Source organism: Haplochromis burtoni, unplaced genomic scaffold (genome assembly GCF_018398535.1).
Source record: "Haplochromis burtoni strain Fernald_Lab_line unplaced genomic scaffold, NCSU_Asbu1 Contig_129, whole genome shotgun sequence".
Lineage (NCBI taxonomy): Eukaryota > Metazoa > Chordata > Actinopteri > Cichliformes > Cichlidae > Haplochromis > Haplochromis burtoni.
The window spans coordinates 1,319,688-1,336,909 of NW_024582490.1; the positions used below are offsets into that span (position 1 = coordinate 1,319,688).

Sequence of the window (17,222 nt, forward strand, 5' to 3'; positions counted from 1 at the left end):
ATGGAGCAGCACGCATAGAGAGAGTGAGGCAACATACACTTGCAAGGAAGTTAACACTCTAATATGTTAACAGAATATTCTTGTGACAGTAGAAAGCAGAGCTTTTTTCAGAAACCACTAAAACATGTCAGTTTATCATAATCAGCCAGGTCCGCCTCACCTGAAGGACTCTCCCGGAGCGTGGCTCAATGACACGCAGCTTCTTGTCTTTGCAGCTGGTGGCCAGCAGACTGCCGTCTGTATTGAAAGACATGCTGAGGATGACGTCAGTGTGGCAGTCGATCATTTTCACCGGCTCGCCTATCTCCAGGTTCCAGATGAGGATCTAACTCAGTCGGGAAAAATTGTTTTGTTGGAGCTGTTAGAGGGCTGCTGTACTTCAATTAAAGTGATCATAAATAGAGATATAACTGTGTTTGTTGGGGGCGTGGCTGTGTTGTTTTTGTACCTTGTAGTCGTAGCCTGCACTGAAGAGGATGCCGCTGCTGGTGGGGTGCCACTCGATCAGACCCACCCGTCTGCTGTGACCGTACAACTCCAGCACTGCTTCCATCATGTTGCGCCTCAGGCCACCCTCTGGGATCTCCCATACTCGCACCTGCAACATTTACCAACGCACACCGAGGTTGTTACTGGATACACAAATATACCTACAGGTTTGCTCATTCTCACAAAACATGATAACAAGTGACATTTTTATTATTCTGTTTTTGTTAGCAAATTATCAGGACTACTGCGTGCTTTCACAACACATTAGTATGAACTCTAAACCACAATCAGGAGGACACAGCTAGAAATCGTCTGATCAGAAATAGCACAAGCTATCAATGTAGCCCATTGCATTAGGATTAGACAGGATTACTGCTATGGATAGAGGCTCTGTGTCAGACCAGATCAGATTATCTTTGAACATGTGAAAGTACTACACAGAGCACAGTGCTACCAATGCTGTGCAGTATTCACTAGAGTAATGTAACAGGTACATGTATCACGAAAAAACAGCTTGTATAGGGTAACAGTGATTGCCATTTTATTTTGTGCCTAATGTCATTAATATAGCAAGCTGCTGAAAAGCTAACTGATGTTTGCCTATTTGTCGTTTTCAAACCTCACAGCAGCAACAACAGCACACCGTAGGATCGGATCAGAAGCTCGTGTCCAGTACAAACCGTATGAATCAGTAACCTCTGACCATATTAAACTGACGACCCATTCACCTTCTGGACTAGTGGCTGTCAACCTCAGCATTTAAGCACATACAAGAGAATTTTTTTTTAATCTTAAAAGTCATCAACTCATAAAAATGGGAGTTAAAAAGAATAAAGTGGATCACTTACTGAAGTGTCCTCGGAGCAGGACGCTATGATGTTTTCACAGAAAGGGTTCCACTTGATATCCAGCACGTTGCCATTGTGGCCGCACACTTTCGGGTAATGAGAGTCCAGGCGGCCAGACTGAAAGCACGTACAACATGCAGATGAAACGCATACAGTATGTCACTGCATAAATGAAGAGGTATTGTTTGCAATCACATCGCTATAAAGTAATATTACTGGGAAGATTCAGAATCAAAATCATCACAAAACTTTAGTCGAAACAAAAGACATTTTAAAGACAATATTAAAGAATAGCATTAATTTTTAGAGAATGTTACTGAGCAGAACTCATCTTTGCTCCTTTTGATGTGAACATGAAAGACTCATATCAGTGAGATGTCTCTATCACTTCTGAACAAAGCAAAGCAAACCCGGTTATTGTACAGGGACAACCGAGGCACATTATTATTATTACTGCAATAACCTACAGAGTCCACAGAGGGGCACTGGCTCATAACAGCAGATGACAGGAAGCTCTTCATATCGGTCATGATGTCTTGAATGTTTGATGTCCACTCAATCCACTGACCTCTTTTCAGATTTCCTTAGAGATTTGCTTAAGAGCACTGGGTCATGCACCTGTGAAATCCCATGTGCGTCTGCATGCACGGTCCTTGCTGAACCCTTATTTTGGAGGCATTGCCAAGCTTTAGCAAAATTTGCATAATAAATATCTTTGAGAATGCATTAAATTGAAATTTCAAGCTATTTCCTTGCAAATCTTTCCCACCAAAATGAAAACAAATGTAATTTTGTTACAACAGGAGATAAAATATTGAAAAAAAAATTTTAAGATTCACGGTGAAGCTTAGATTTAAAGAATTCTTTGTCTGTGTGAATGCCAAATTTGGTTAGCTGTAGTCAACCAGCTCAAAAAGAGCAAAGCAGGAAGTCAACCCGGGAAATAAAGGTAAGTTTCAAGGTAACACTGCCAATACAGTGAGGGCTTTGCAAACAAATCAAAGAACAAGAGCCAAAATCAGTCTCCGGCAGAACACAGCCACCGTGAAGCTGAACATCCAATCAGTCAGCATGAGCATGAGAAGAAATGACTAAGCAAGGCAACTCGATTTAATAAACACAGCTAACTCAGGCACATCAGGAGTTTATAATTAATGTAGAGCACTGGGGTAATAAAATCTCCCCTTGAAAAAAAACCCCCAAAGAACAATGACAAGCTGTGCCAATATAAGTTCTGATGACACATTATTATTAGGGAACTTTCATCATTAATGAAACAGGATCTGAGGGACTCCTTATTTGGGTGGAACTAATTACCTGCACAGAACATAACATCCGTTGGGAATGAGAGGGTTCAGAGGCTCTAAGGGGTATTATAAGGAATTACATTTATAATAGGACATAAAATGAATAAAACAGACTTTTCACAGCTTGGATTTCACCCTCAATTTTTATCTTTCTACCACGCATGAAATTTAATATAACATTATAAAATAGCCTCGTTAGCTGCAACCACCCGCTAGACTTTATCGGACAGGAAAGCGTTAGGCCTGATGGTCTTTAGTCATTTCCCGAGGCTGTGGCACATATGAGCACTTTCTGAGAAGAGCAGATGTGCTGGCCAGGTACCAGCATCTCCAATACGCCAGCGGCACCACGCTGCGGTTGCTGCAGACATTTATCGAACTGTTATTCCCAATAAATCTTTACTAATGCGACTTACCACTGCTGCTCTGTCACTGCAGCAATACTAACAGCTGACATCGAACAGAGTCATGTTTCCAAAATGTAATATGGTTCCCCCGATGAGAACGAGGAATTATGTTTCAGTAACAGAACGGGACGAACTCAGCCATGGTGACACTGTTCTATAAACCTGATATTTTTATGTATACTCTGTGGCACATCTCCCATGTGCCTTATGACACCTCAGCCAGCTGAAGTGAACCCGCCGAGTCACGCTTAACTTAGGTGTGGTATCTATCCATCCATCTATAAATCTATGCATCACTATTACGCATATATCTGCTGGTAAAATATTAGCTCAATGACTTTATCAGAGAAATGAATTCCAACCAATTAAAATCCTCCACACGCTGCATCATACAGAGTAAAGCAGTAGTAGTAGGAATAATAGTATGGTGATTCACAACGCACCACACCCACTGCAATTGCCTCTTTGTCTGAGGTGATGAAGAGGTGTTTGTGACCTTGTGTGTCATTTTCAGAGCCAGGCTGTGTGCCAGGTGGTGCCAGCAGTAGTCCGTCCACTTTCTAGCGACTCTGTCTGAGGGGCAAACATATGGCTGTCTCGCCAGCTGTCATCATAATATGTCTGCCATGCTCATACCTCACCATTAGCCAAACCCCTACAGATTGGTCTGTTTATCTAACAGAGGAGCCAGAGCTTCATTTTGAAATAGCGTGGGTGCCTTTTGTAAAGAAGTAAAAAATAAATAAAAAGTTTATTTTTCCTGTGGTAACCATGTAATGGCCCCTTTCATACAAACAACAGCACGTGCCATCATATGCTGCCTTATTTTAGGTGAAGCCTGTAAAGTAAGATTGAAAACACAAAATAAACTTCATGTCTGCCTTCCTGCATTAAACAGCAGCCTCCATCACACAGAAGCTGTGCTGTTGCTGAATATGATAAATGCCACTTGTGAATTTATCCACTCAGCGGAAACCTGAGCAAACGCTCAAGTCCAGTACTTTCATTGTAGGAAGAAATCTATTAAGTTCTAGCTGTTGGCTGGGTTTTTACACACAGCAGCAAAAGTACAGTGGGGAAATACAAGTTTTGGGTTGTTTGATTTTATTCGTTACTGGAGATTCAGATTCAAAAGATTTAGATTATTGCAATTTTCCCCCAGGTTAATAATTAAAAACATTTCTTTCCTGTCACAAAATACAGTTTCTATAAAACTGCTGCCATAATCATTTCATTTTGATGCTCACTGTGTGTGAATTTTCTGACTCACGAGACTTCCTCTTGGACTGACTGACTGGCTGGACTGAAAAACATTCAGCTCTTTCTTTTAGTCACTGAAATCTGTCAGACTTTCTCTTTCCATGTGTGGAAGCAACCTTTTTTCTTTCTTTCTTTTCATTTTATTTTTGTGTTATTGTTTCACTGAATCCTTCCTTGAAAAGCCTAAATAAACAGTGCTGCACAGACTTCTAAGACACCCCTGACTGTTATCTACAGCTTCACCAGTTTTAAAGACTCTAATGAATCTACCTGAAGCAGCATGGATAAACAAAATGATAACATCTTGTCCTAATTAAATTTATTGGAAATAAAATACTTCTATTAACAGACAAAACCAATCACTTGAAAAATGATTCTCTGCACTCATAAAAATGAAGCAATTATTTGGAGTAAAAAGCAGCTGAATTATATACAGTCAAAGGTTTATTTGTTCAAATAATTAAACATTATGGAAAATGTGCTTGGTGTAAACTGATTACCAAAGATTCCATTAAATGTAACATTTCACAGTGTACCTAAAACAAAAAGTGTATATAAACATATTACGTATATATATGGTGTATATGACCCATATTTTTGAGTTTATCTATTTATATAACAGCAGATCTGCAGAACTTTACTGGACAAAACTCATGAAACGCCTTGTTAAGTGTATGTGCACATTATGTACTCGATACATCTGTATATAAAGTTATGCATCCTGGCAACAGTGGATCGCTCCAGTTTTCTGTGATAACGCCATCATCAACTTTGGACTTTCCAAACCTGACGATCAATGGACTTGATTTATTTAGAAATACCACTCTGTGGCTCTGTCTACCAGTTCAGCTGCACTTTACATTCACACATATCCAGGCTCATATAATAGATCTACTTAAATACATTTAATGACAGGTGTTACGTGCATTTATGCTTTATTTATGACCAGAAAAGAAGATTCTAATAGGAAACAAAGTTGGAGCCTTGACAGTCATTAAAACAATGTTTCAAATAAATAAACTACACCACTGACTTCTTTAATTTTCAAGGTGGACACCCAAGATTCGTGCGAAACTTGATCACAACATCCCCTTCTCTTCCTGTGTTAAGGCACCGAATAATCACCAGAAAAATCAACCTTTGACCTATTTTGTATAAAACATTATCAGTGCATTATTAAACCGAGTTGCCCCTGAGATGTGACCTTCACAAAACCGGCAGCTCAGAAAGCATAATTACCTCTGGCCAGTGCTGTGACGGGTGAGTATGCAAAAAAGCATGACATCATCTGAGAGACTCACACCAAGTATCTAATAAGCTAAACAGAAAACGCCCACATGCACACACAGACGGTCTTTTTCCATGACTGAACATGTTAGCTCACGATGATGTGACGTAAAATCTAGCTGAAGTCTCTCTGCTTCGGACAGCAAAACTGTTCAGCTTACTGAATGCTTCTACTGCCTGATAACAACCAGACTTGACCCTGCTTGGCAGCCAAGAGCTTTGCAAGCACCTTGGCATGGTCTCTCTTAAAGAGGCAAAGCACTCTGTAAGGCCCACAAAGCCATCTAAAAATGGGAATGACATTCAAACTAAAACATCTCCTTATTGAAAAGTTACACTGAACTCACACAAATACACTATCAATTGATATAAAGCTGGAAACAATTGGGATGTGACTGAAGACCCCAAAATGATCATCAGAAACTTTTTATCAAACCCAAAATAACCAACACACATAATATGTGGGAACAACTTTCAGTCAAATTTACATGAAAACATGTTCTTAACTAACTTTTTCACTTTCTTACTGCTGCTATTTACCGTTGCTACTCAAATCAGGACTAGTTTTGTATCCTGTATATCCTACAAAAAGCAGTGATGCACGGTCTGTTTGCTAAGTGTGAAATGAAATATCATTGAGAACAGGCACAATCCCCTTTCCCATAATAAGAAAAGGAATTTTGAACTTTCCAGCAAACAGAAACCTTTTGTAGTGTTTATAGGCAATATCACTATGCCTTTATATTGTGCTACTGGCAGCACAACCCAGTTACAATGCTGGCCTTAGATTCTGGCTTGAATATTTAAGGCCGGCGTGCTTTGCAGTGGCAGTTAAACTCTGTGCTTCATTTGTGTGGAAAGAGCTCTGCAACTTGCAGATTTCACTGTGCAGTCAAAGAAGATTAAAGTAACAGAAATTTTACAGAGCAAGAGAAAAAATGCATACGAATGCAGATTTATCCTGCAAGAATTTTTCTTTAATTATGAGTTACTCACGCTATTATTTGTGTTTTACTTTGTAAACTTTACTCATTTTTCTTATTCTGAAGGATATAGGAGCAAAGAGCTAATTCAGTGTTACCTGGGATACAGGTATAACAATGAAAGAGCCTCCGCCCGCACTCTCTGTGACGACTGCCAGGAACTTGGAGTTGACGGCACAGAAGTGGTTGTCATGGACATTCTTGGTGATGGGGATACCGTCGAAGCAGTGCTCCCGGTTGGCTACTTTTCCATAGACATTTCGAAACTTGGAGCTTCGGTACGTCGGACGCCATGACATCTGAAAAAGAGAGATGTGTCACAGATAAACAATCTGAAAAATCAAAGATGTTATAAAACGCAATGATATAAAACAGGGGAGGAAAAAAAAGCCTCACATTTCAGGAAACTAGTTCTAGTGAAAGCAGTAATCTGATAAATAACATGATCTGTTTTGCGACTAATTATACTAAACGATTGTCTGATGTCTACACTGGAGTTTTGTTGCGTGAAATACTAGTACTGGTTTGTAAATTAATAATTGGGATGCATCTGTGTTTGTTTATGGATGCAGTTCTCTGACGAAGTTGGCTAGCATTAGTTGAAAACCTAGCATTTGTAGAATATGATCACTTCTAGCTAAAAAAAAAAAAAGAAAAAAAAGAAAAGAAAAGAAAAGAAAAAGGTATTGACCATAATGATAGATGGAGAGGCTTCAAAAAGGACAGCTTAAAAGCTAGTTAATCAGGATGATGACATTGTTTATATACAGTCTATATAAAAAGAGAAGAAGACAAATGTAAATAGAAAATGGAAAAAAATGTCTTATTTTGGTGATTAGAAGCTAGAAAACATGCACGCATAATTATGATTGTGATTGTGTTAAAATTCCCATCTTCCAAGCACAGTTGCAGGGTGGGCTGTCCCATCTGTGCACACATGATAAGAGTCACACATACAGTTGTGGGAAATCATCCAAACTGGTCATGGGTGTGAGACATTTGAAGGGTGAAAACTGGGTGAAAATGTTTTCATGCTACTCCACGCTGCCACAGAGTCAGTGATTAACGCGTGGAACAAAACAAAACCAAACTGAATCTCAATCAAGAACAAAAATCATTCATTTCTGACAAACACACCATATTCTATTGTTTGTCACTCTATTTTTGGTTCAGATGGATCTTGTACAACAGAATAGCAACCATTGTTTGCAGCTGCTGCTCAAAACAAAAGAGAAGTGGTTGGTCTTGACTCAAGATGCTTCTTTTGTTTGCCACTTCACCACAAGAATGCACTGGTGGAGTGCTTGATTTTTGCTATGGTCTGGCTCTGCATAGGGATTTAACAGTTGACTCAGCCACAGGACAAGGATGTTAAATGACCTTTGACCCAACGGGACAGAAGTTGTGGTGAATGAATGTGGCTATAGAATTTCTTCTAAAAAAAATTCTCTGAAGGGAGATCTGTTCAAAGACATATTTTTAGTGACACTTAATCCAGACTATATCAGTTTGCGATGGGGACTGGAGGAAGAGAATTTATGACCGCTGTCAGATCAGTGGCTGCAATTCTGGATGACATCAGGCAATCCTCTATTCAGCATTGTTCTGCGGATAAGGAGGGGAACTGGTGGGAGGGGTGTATGCATGTAAATAGAAACATGCCCTGACCATGCTGCTACCGTTGTCTTTTCCTGTTTCTCACTGGACAGCAGAAGTAGCATCCAGGAGGCTACAGTGTGGCTGACCTCCATCTCCTCACTTCAACACTCAAGATAGTGCATGAATTATACCCCGTATAAATCAAACGTATGCAGGAAAATACGTTTATTTTATATTACTAGTTTTTCTGTGGGTTACTGTGATTTAGCTGTCTGAGGCGAGCAAATATAAGACAAAGAAAAAATGCTTAATCTTCTCTAAAACCATAAACCGTCCGAGGTGTTTATTGATGCTAGATTAGCTATGTGAATCTGTACCGGCAATACAAACAGACCCAAAAACCCAAATGGTAATGGTAAATGTAAAGCAGGTGTTTCTCACGCTTCAGTGGAGGCTGTGCTGCCATGCAAAGTGCTGGCTTGTCATTGGCAGACACTGCAGGACTGTGGCTGTCGTGGGGAACGAGCCACAGGTTTAAAACAACACCTTTAATCACAGAGCAAGCTGAACCACATGTACGGTCTAAAGAAACAGAATATAAAGAAAACTCTAAAGTGCAGGCATGACTTTTGCTCCTATCATATTCAGGAGTATGAAAACTAAAACATTTATTCTTTATTTAACATTTTGAAGACTTGTATGTTGCACACGAACATTCAAATCCTTTTAATTCCAGCTCAAAAAAGCAGTTGTCTCCAAGAACTTTACATTGTTAAGTAAAGATCCGACAATATTAGGTCTGTGTAAGCTCAATAGTAGCTGCTTGTTAAAGAATTAATGTGGAACAGAAGAGCAGCAGAAACTGGCCTAAGGGACAGTTAGAGGAGAGTCGTCCGCTTTGAGCTCTCTTTACAAGGATGCTCATTCATCGGTCCCCGGCGTATGGCACAGAGAGGATGTCTGTCTGAGCGTGTTTGTGTCTTTCTTATCTCACGAGGGTTTGCGGCACACCAGCTCACACGCAGATCATGAGCAGAGCATGCACATACACAAAAAGACAGCAAGTCAAGAAATGATTTGGTATCCATCATATCACAAGACTTGTGGGTTGTGAGCATGAGTTCTTCTCGCGGTACGCACTGTGAATCCTTCAGGACTTTGCAGACTTGCAGATTTTCACGATATGAAGGTTTTTGTGCCAAGTTTGAATCATATAAACTTCACTCTCACCACTTTCATATTTCATTAACATCACATATTTTAATTCCACACCTGAAAATGTCGCCTTACCTTACAAGTGTCCTTATAATGACACTCCAGTCACAGTGTTCCTGCTGCTTTCTGAGATTGCAAACATCCACCCTCCTATCTACACAAGCCGCAGGACCTTCTCTCTTCCTTCCTTCCCTTCCGAATGTAAGCTGGCGGCCTGTGTCTACTCTACCTCCTTCTCTCATGTTTTTCTCAGCCCTCCCCTTTAAAATTCACTCTTCCCACCCTCTTCTCCTCCTACGAGCACTGATAGCTGAGGGGCCAGCACCCCCCTCCTCTTCCTCTTACCCTTCTCTTCCATCCTGCCACTCAGTCAGCCCTCTGCATCTCTTTCTGTGTCCACTACAGTTGAAACTCCAGCTCAGGCAGACTAGCAGAGAAGTACCCATTCATCCTCTTTCCTTTCCCACCCACTGCTTGTTTGGAATCAGAAGGCCTTTCTGGCGGATTCCCAGCAACGCTTACAGTTTTTCAGCCCTTATATCTTTTTCCTTTTAATCTCGTTTCTCCCAACTGTGGACTTTGTAGCTAACAGAAACAGTAAAATTCAATCAGGAATTTTGCGTAAAACTTGAAATATTCACAGACAAGAAATGAAGACACCACAATTAAACAAGTCTTCAATTAAACAGTTACATCCAGCTTATCTAGATATTTAAGCTCTAGCTCTCTTCCACAGCATGCCTTTTTTCTGCCACAGCAGATCGCCGCCCCTCCCCGAGCCTGTTTGTGCAGAGGGGAGTTTTTCCTTCCCACTGTCACCAAGTGCTTGCTCATCAGCTTCTGGCAGCCAATCAACATCCAGTCACGAAATACTTATTTTTCCCAAATCCAATATCTTGGGCTGTGTGACTGCTTATTTCCTTGAACCTACCGTGTCACATGTCCAAAATGGCCAACACGTTAATGTCACATGGTTAAGTGGGCATCTGACTACAAAAAACTGATTGTGATTGAATGTAATATTGTTTTGTTTGGTTTTTGGCTGCAACAAACCAGATTTACTTTCTAAATATGCCATGTCAGCACATAACTGGTAACTTTGCAGAAAAACAAACAGCACTTTCCCACCTTACATAACGAGCAGCTGTACTTTTTGGGGTGCGGGCTGTATTATGGCGTGGATTAATCTTAATTTTTTTTTTTTTTTTTTTCATACTTTGTTTTTCTGCTGGGTTACTTAATGTACTTATATTATAATTCTTTTTTAAATTTCCTGTAACAAACTTTAAAAAAAAACGTATTATAAAGTGCCATGAATGGATTACTGGGTGGTAGAGTTAGATAAAATGTTGTTGTTGGACAAAGATTATGGATAGGCGGCGGCGAAGGCAAAGAAGAAGAACAGTTGATATACAAAATGAAAACCTGTTAAATTAATTAGTAACTGAAAGTAGAAAGATTATGGCCCATTTAAGTCGACTCTAGCAGGAGAGATGATTACATTTAAAATTACATTTTTTTCTTCAAGGGTTTTGTTTTAACAACACTGGTAAACTCAAAAAAATGTCTGCAACCTACAGAATATTTAAGGATTTAATGGAAATAGAGATAACTGTGCAAGCTTCCACTCTTTCACTACATACACCCTCTAAAAGGTCAGTTCGATACTGAAGCAGGTGTTGTAGTGAAAATTGCCTCCCTCGATGATTGTCTGTGTATTTGAAATGTGGACGGGCCCCTTCGGGCTCAGTGTGAAAGAGACATCCAGAGGCTTCTTAGTTTGGTGCGTGTTCGTGTGAGCATGTTGTGCTGGTTTCTGCACCTGCATCCATGCCTGACCATTTGTTGTCTATTTGTACCAGTATACATTCAGTATAGTGTTCATAGCTGCAAGGCAGAGCACTCCAGAGAGAAGAGTGTGTTTATTGAGCTTTTTACATGTTGCCTCAAGACAATGCTGCTGCTCTTTGTGTGCACCAGACCCCTCTTGTCTTTCTGAGGGTTTTTTTTCCCCCTCATATGCAATAGCAGATTTTTGTTTCTCAGTTAAATAGCTGCCAAAATCTGAAACTACTTGTCTAACTGCTACATAAAAACTCTTTTGAATATTCATTTTGGCCTCAGCAGTAGTGAAACGAGCAGCTCTTTGACTCCTAATAAACCCTAAAAAGGAATCCATACAACACCAAATCAAATGATAGGGTTCAAATATTCCAATCAGGATTTTATCAGCGTTGGTGCCAAATAAGGAAGTAGAACCATCTGCGTTCCCATTCAGGAGACACAAAAGGGAAATCCACGGGGAGATTGCATGTCCTGTCACTCAGACACACTGAAGCCCTGTCAAGCCACCGTGTCATGTTTGGTCTTTTCTTCCTTTCCCTTGGCACTGACACTGTACAGTCATTTATGATGATTTCCCATCTCTGCGAGGAGCAAACTCCACAAAAAGAGAGCTTTACTATTGGTTATTTCAGCCAAAATGTGTCTCAGCGTGAAGTGGGCTCTCTATTTCTGAGTCACACAGGAAGTATCACAGCTTGGCTGAAAGTGCTAAAATATTTTCTACAGTGCTATGGCGATGCCTGATGGGACAGTTGAGGTTATAAAAAGGCCTTTGTGTGCTGTGAAGCTGCAGATTATTGAAGCAAAGTATCTCCATTTTACACGCTATCAGCTGAAAGTCCGCATCATTGGTTGATGTTAATCTTCTTTACAGCAGCAGTGCTGATCCTAACATTGCCTCATGCAGATTTTCTTACATGTTTACGACTGAAGCTAAGCTAGTTGCGTAAGTAAAATAATACGTTTGAGTACAAACGCACATCCTCTCCCACATTCTGGTCTAACAGAATTATTTTGGGATCAGTAAACAGTTTTTATGAATACTTCTTCCAGCATAGAGTTAATTCTGATTATTTTGCTGGACTTGCATTGCATTGAGTCAAAGGAAGTGGGATTAGCCTGGTTGCAGAGGCTCTAGATAAGGAAGGGCATCAAGTAAATCAAGCTGAAAACAATGGCTACATTTCCTTAAAGCTTAGCATTGCAATAATAATACTAATTATCGCTGTTTTAAAAGCCAAAACTGGATAAAAGTCCTCCATATAAACACCTGAATCACAATAAACTGTCCCAAATTTATTTAGTCCAGTTCAGATGGGTGGACTACATCTTTTTATTAACTGAAGAATAAAGAATAAATATACTACCATGTAAATTTAATAGGGCTGTTCGATATAACGATATATATCAGATGACGATATAAAAACGTCTATAGTTTCATTTTACGCTATTGTTTGTTTTGTGGTGTCGCAAAATAAACTGTTTACGGCAATATTTTTTTTCATCTTTTTGATGGTCACTGTAGTGGCTAAATTAATTTCTTAAAGTTCTCCCTTTCTCTTATATTTAATATAACCACACTATGGACAGACAAGCGCCTGTTTTTATGGGTTGTCCAACAGCGACGGTAACACCATCGTACGTCCGCTTGTTTATTTTCCACATAAACCTTTCACAATAAAGCTCAAGATCCTGTTAAGAATTTTCAAAATAAACGGAATCACGTGAAAAAGTAAACACTCGACTGCAGGTACACGACGCCCAGCTGGAAACACTTCACCTACCCGAGATTCACAGAATTTACAGAAAATATTAATTTTTTTGTGATTTATATCGTTATCGGGATGATAGACGTTTTATATCAGGATATGAGATTTTGGTCATATCGCACAGCCCTAAAATCTAATGACCTAAATGCAAAAGGACATCATTTTTCCCTTTTCCCCACAAACAGCAGCTTAGAACAGCAGCTAGTGCCAAACAGCCATCTTCAGAGATCTGATCAAACACAATGCAGCGAGAATTCTGGTGTCTGTTGGAGGCCTATGCAAAAATTCACAAGCACCCCTCTAACCAGCTTTCATCGCAAATATTTGATGAATAATCTGACAGCAACAAGGTCAAACACAGTCCTATAAAATGACAGGTAAAACTAGAAATTGCAGAGATGACAGGTATTTTAGTAACAATGCCCCAGGGTGAGCTGAGTGGTTATGAAGCGTTAATATTGTAACTACTCACTTCTAGATTCACAGATCGGTCACATCAGCCAGCAGAGCTCAGACACACTAGACTCTAGCTTAGCTCTGCTAAGTTAACTAATGTTAAACATCAAAGTAAATAAATGAAATAATGTGATGCTAGTGTATTGTTATGTTATTCAAGTGTCTCTCCCCCACATTTAAGGCTAAAGTAGCAGCAATTAGTTAGCATCATATTTAACCCTTATTATCTGCTCTATTTGCCACTGTCTTGCTTTTTTTCCTTTTCGTGTCTTTTCTTTCTTTTTTCCCCTCCCATAAGGATAACGCCTCTTCATTTTGTTTGGATGGCTTTCATTGTTGTTATTAGGTTTGTTTAAATAAAATCATGCGTGCCACTTACAATGAATAGTGGGTCCCCCTTAGGGAAGTCAGCTCTTGTCTAACGTCACTTCAAATTTCGCACATTTCCAGTGCTGTACTTTAAAGTTTGACAGCCCTCGGGGCCCCACACAAGCAGTTGCCTGTCTTGCCTGGTAGCAAGCATAGCTGTTGAGCAGATGGCAACAAGAGCTACGATAAGACAGTCACCGAAGATGAGTGCAGGACTTCTTCATCACTTTTACATGCATTTTATTATCTATACAGATCCAAAGTAAGCAGTTGAATCAAAATCCCAAATGAAAATATGTGCTGTCAAGAAATGAGAGGTTAGCCCGTCATTCCTTTATGGACTTGCAAGATACTATAAGCACACTGACACGCCAAATGACCTCAAAACTGAAGTATAATATATGATGCAGCCAGAAAAAGCGCTGCAAGCACTCTGATTGTTTTCACAGAAGTCATGAATGCAAAGTTAATTTGAAGCCTAACACTTACAGAAGTAAAGGAAGGGCAGAGGCAGCACAGGACAGCAGCTGTGAGCGAGCGGCAAATGGAATAAAATAAAACAGAACAGAATAGATTTAACACACCTGCTCCAGCAGCCTAAAGTGAATCGGCCCATCTGGAGTTTTTGTCAGATTTTCCAGATGGCCTGTTCAGGAATGTTGGAAAGCTAATCTTTTATTTGAGCCTGCATTAATTTCAATCAGTTAAAAAGAAGGGTCACAGGAGCTGTTGGAACTCACTGGCTCCCATTTATCTTGCTCATTAATTTCTATTATATCATTTCTGGAGTTTCTCAGAAAGTGAAGAATACAGATTAAAGCATCAGCAAGACTCGAGGTTTGGGCAAAGGGGCAAAATATTCCCATTTTTCATGTCAGCATTTCAGCCAATAGTAGCTGGTGTATCCATGAGGTGGGGTGTTGTTACATAAACTCCACGTGTGTACCATATAAAGCTACAGTAGACCCCAGCTTTCAAAAGCCTTTAAAGTGGACATACGGCATCTTAAAAAGCCACGGTAGAGAGAAAAACATATCTGTGGAAATATTTGTTGTAACTAATCAGACAGGACCGAATAAATCAGGCACATTCGTTTAAAAGTTCGGCCTGTTGCGGCTCAACCAACGGCCGCGGCAGGCTAAACATGAGGACACAGATGACGCGCAACAATAAACGCATAAAATACACTTCTGTATCATTTGCTCCTTTTATTCCACATGCAACTGTCCAATATATAAATCAGCACATGGGATTAACTATTAAACAAATTGCACAAACAAATAACTGCAACTCACAAAGAACTGCCCTAACTACTATGCCAACTTACAATTTGGTCTATGGCATCAATTAGTGCATAAATATACAAAAACCATTAAGTTCTAGTTAAAATACATCAAAATCATTCAAGCTGCGCTCAAGCTGCGGTCAACAGAAAGTTTTGCCTCATGCTCACCCTACCTTTCTGCTCATCAACATCAGGCGCCGTGAACAGGTGAGTGCAACCACATTTATCATCTACCACACCCATGAGACACGCCCCACACCCGTGCACCAATACAGTGAGTCCATTTAAACCAACCCACTTAGTCAAAAAAGGAACAACTCATATGGCTCCTACACGGCCAATACCCAAGGATGAACACCTCGCAGTTTCTTTAGTCTTGGCATATAGTAACCAGATCATGAAACTCACTGAATCCATCTCTGTCAATGCCTCAGTAACAACAAGTGTTGTGTGACTCTTGGAGTGTGCTTTCTTGATGATAGGGGATCACTCAGAATAATGACAGGAGATGCAGAAGCCCAGATAATGGTTGCTCTTAGCCAGGCCCATTAAGCAGCTGTAATGCAAAGAGCACGCTGCCCATGGACAGGAAACACTGAAACACAGCTCAAGGGCACTTATCAGAGCACAAGTACACGGAGAAGTGGGTGTCCCGGAATCCATCTATCCCTCCGGAGGGTAAAAGGAGGTTGTTATCAGCAGTAGCGCTATCGTCCAGGTAATGTAATTACTATGGATACACTCTATATTATTTCTTAGATATTCTGATATAGTTTCAGATACAAGTTCTGAGCCTTTTTGCTTATCCTTCTTACTAACACATGCCATATTTTCCATACAAACACAAACCAGAGACACATTTTACCCTGCACCACTTATAAGGTCAGTCATCCAAAACCAAGAAGAAAGGTCTAAATTAATAATCTCCCTCTGTGCTTGCCTTTCTTTTTCCCCCAGGAGTTTCTGCCACATGCTTTTTGGAGCATAATGATGCGATCTGGGCCTCACACCCTGAATAACAGAAGGGGGCTGCAGATTTAAGGTGAAGGAAAAGTCTAGAGAGAGAACCAGAAGATGACACTGGAGGTCCAGAGGGGAAAGGCAAATAGAGATAAAAGCTAACTAAAAGAGAGAGAATAAGGTATTTGAGGTGAAAGGGAAGACCAGAAAAGGAGAGAATAAAGAGAAAGAAAAGGGCAGGCTGGGCGACAGAGACTGATGAAATATTTAAAGAAACAAAGAAAAAGCAGACAGAGAGGAGGAGCAGAGGAGGCTCTTACCAGACAGAGATTAACTCCCCTCTGTCAGACCACCTGCCTGCTCTGCAGCACATGCGCATACACAGCGAGCGTGATTTTCTGTATTCAAACCTCTCTATTGTACCATCAAATGATTAAAATATTATCACCAAAAAAGCACTTAAGCTTCATTATTTAATGAACAACATCCTGACAGCAATCCAGCAAAAGGACAAATGTCTAGTAATACTAACCTAATAAATCCATAAAACATTTTAGGTCAGTGCAAAAGTGCTTTAATCCTGTATTCTTTCTAATGGCCAGCAGGGGGCGACTCCTTTGGTTACTGATTTGTTAAAAGAAATATACCATATAAACCATATAACCACCATATAAAGAAAATTGATGGATGGATGGAAAAAGTCTCAGGTCAGTGCTTCATAACAGGACTTAACAAACCAATGGCTGAAATTACAGCGACTACTCCCAGCCTATATACAGTCTGTTTGAATACATACACAGTTTCCATCCTTTATCATTAATATGGCCCAAAGAATCATTGGACATCCTCTTCTCTCCCAGAAGAACCTGTACAGCACGCGCTGCCTCAACAGGGCACCAATAACAATAATAATATTTATATTTATAAGAAGGTGTAATAATACTGAATGTGCTATAATAACAGTGTGCAATACACGTACACTTATTCTTCAATTTATTAATAAGTTAAGTTACCGTGTCGTGTTGTTGTACGTAGTGCTGACTTGGGACAGTTTTCCAATTTCATTGTACTATTGTACTATGTATGACTGTGCAATGACAATAAAGAGTTATCTCATACATGGTGAACATCTGTTTGTGTAAA

The 17,222-nt window shown here is 39.9% G+C and overlaps 1 protein-coding gene across 2 annotated transcripts in view; it reads right to left on the reverse strand.

The window, feature by feature from the left end:
- Positions 1-17,222, reverse strand: part of coro2ba (coronin, actin binding protein, 2Ba) — a 43,338-nt gene that overhangs the window by 6,811 nt on the left and 19,305 nt on the right. The window contains exons 1-5 of one of the 2 annotated variants that reach the window (XM_005930435.3): positions 9,471-10,056; positions 6,680-6,880; positions 1,338-1,454; positions 449-598; positions 161-325 (exon numbers count right to left, since the gene is read on the reverse strand). In XM_005930435.3, coding sequence (XP_005930497.1) covers positions 161-325; positions 449-598; positions 1,338-1,454; positions 6,680-6,880 — 633 coding nt within the window. In that variant the 5' untranslated portion in view covers positions 9,471-10,056. Of the gene's footprint in view, positions 1-160; positions 326-448; positions 599-1,337; positions 1,455-6,679; positions 6,881-9,470; positions 10,057-17,222 lie in introns of those variants that run through there. The other variant, XM_005930434.3, reaches the window with a different exon arrangement.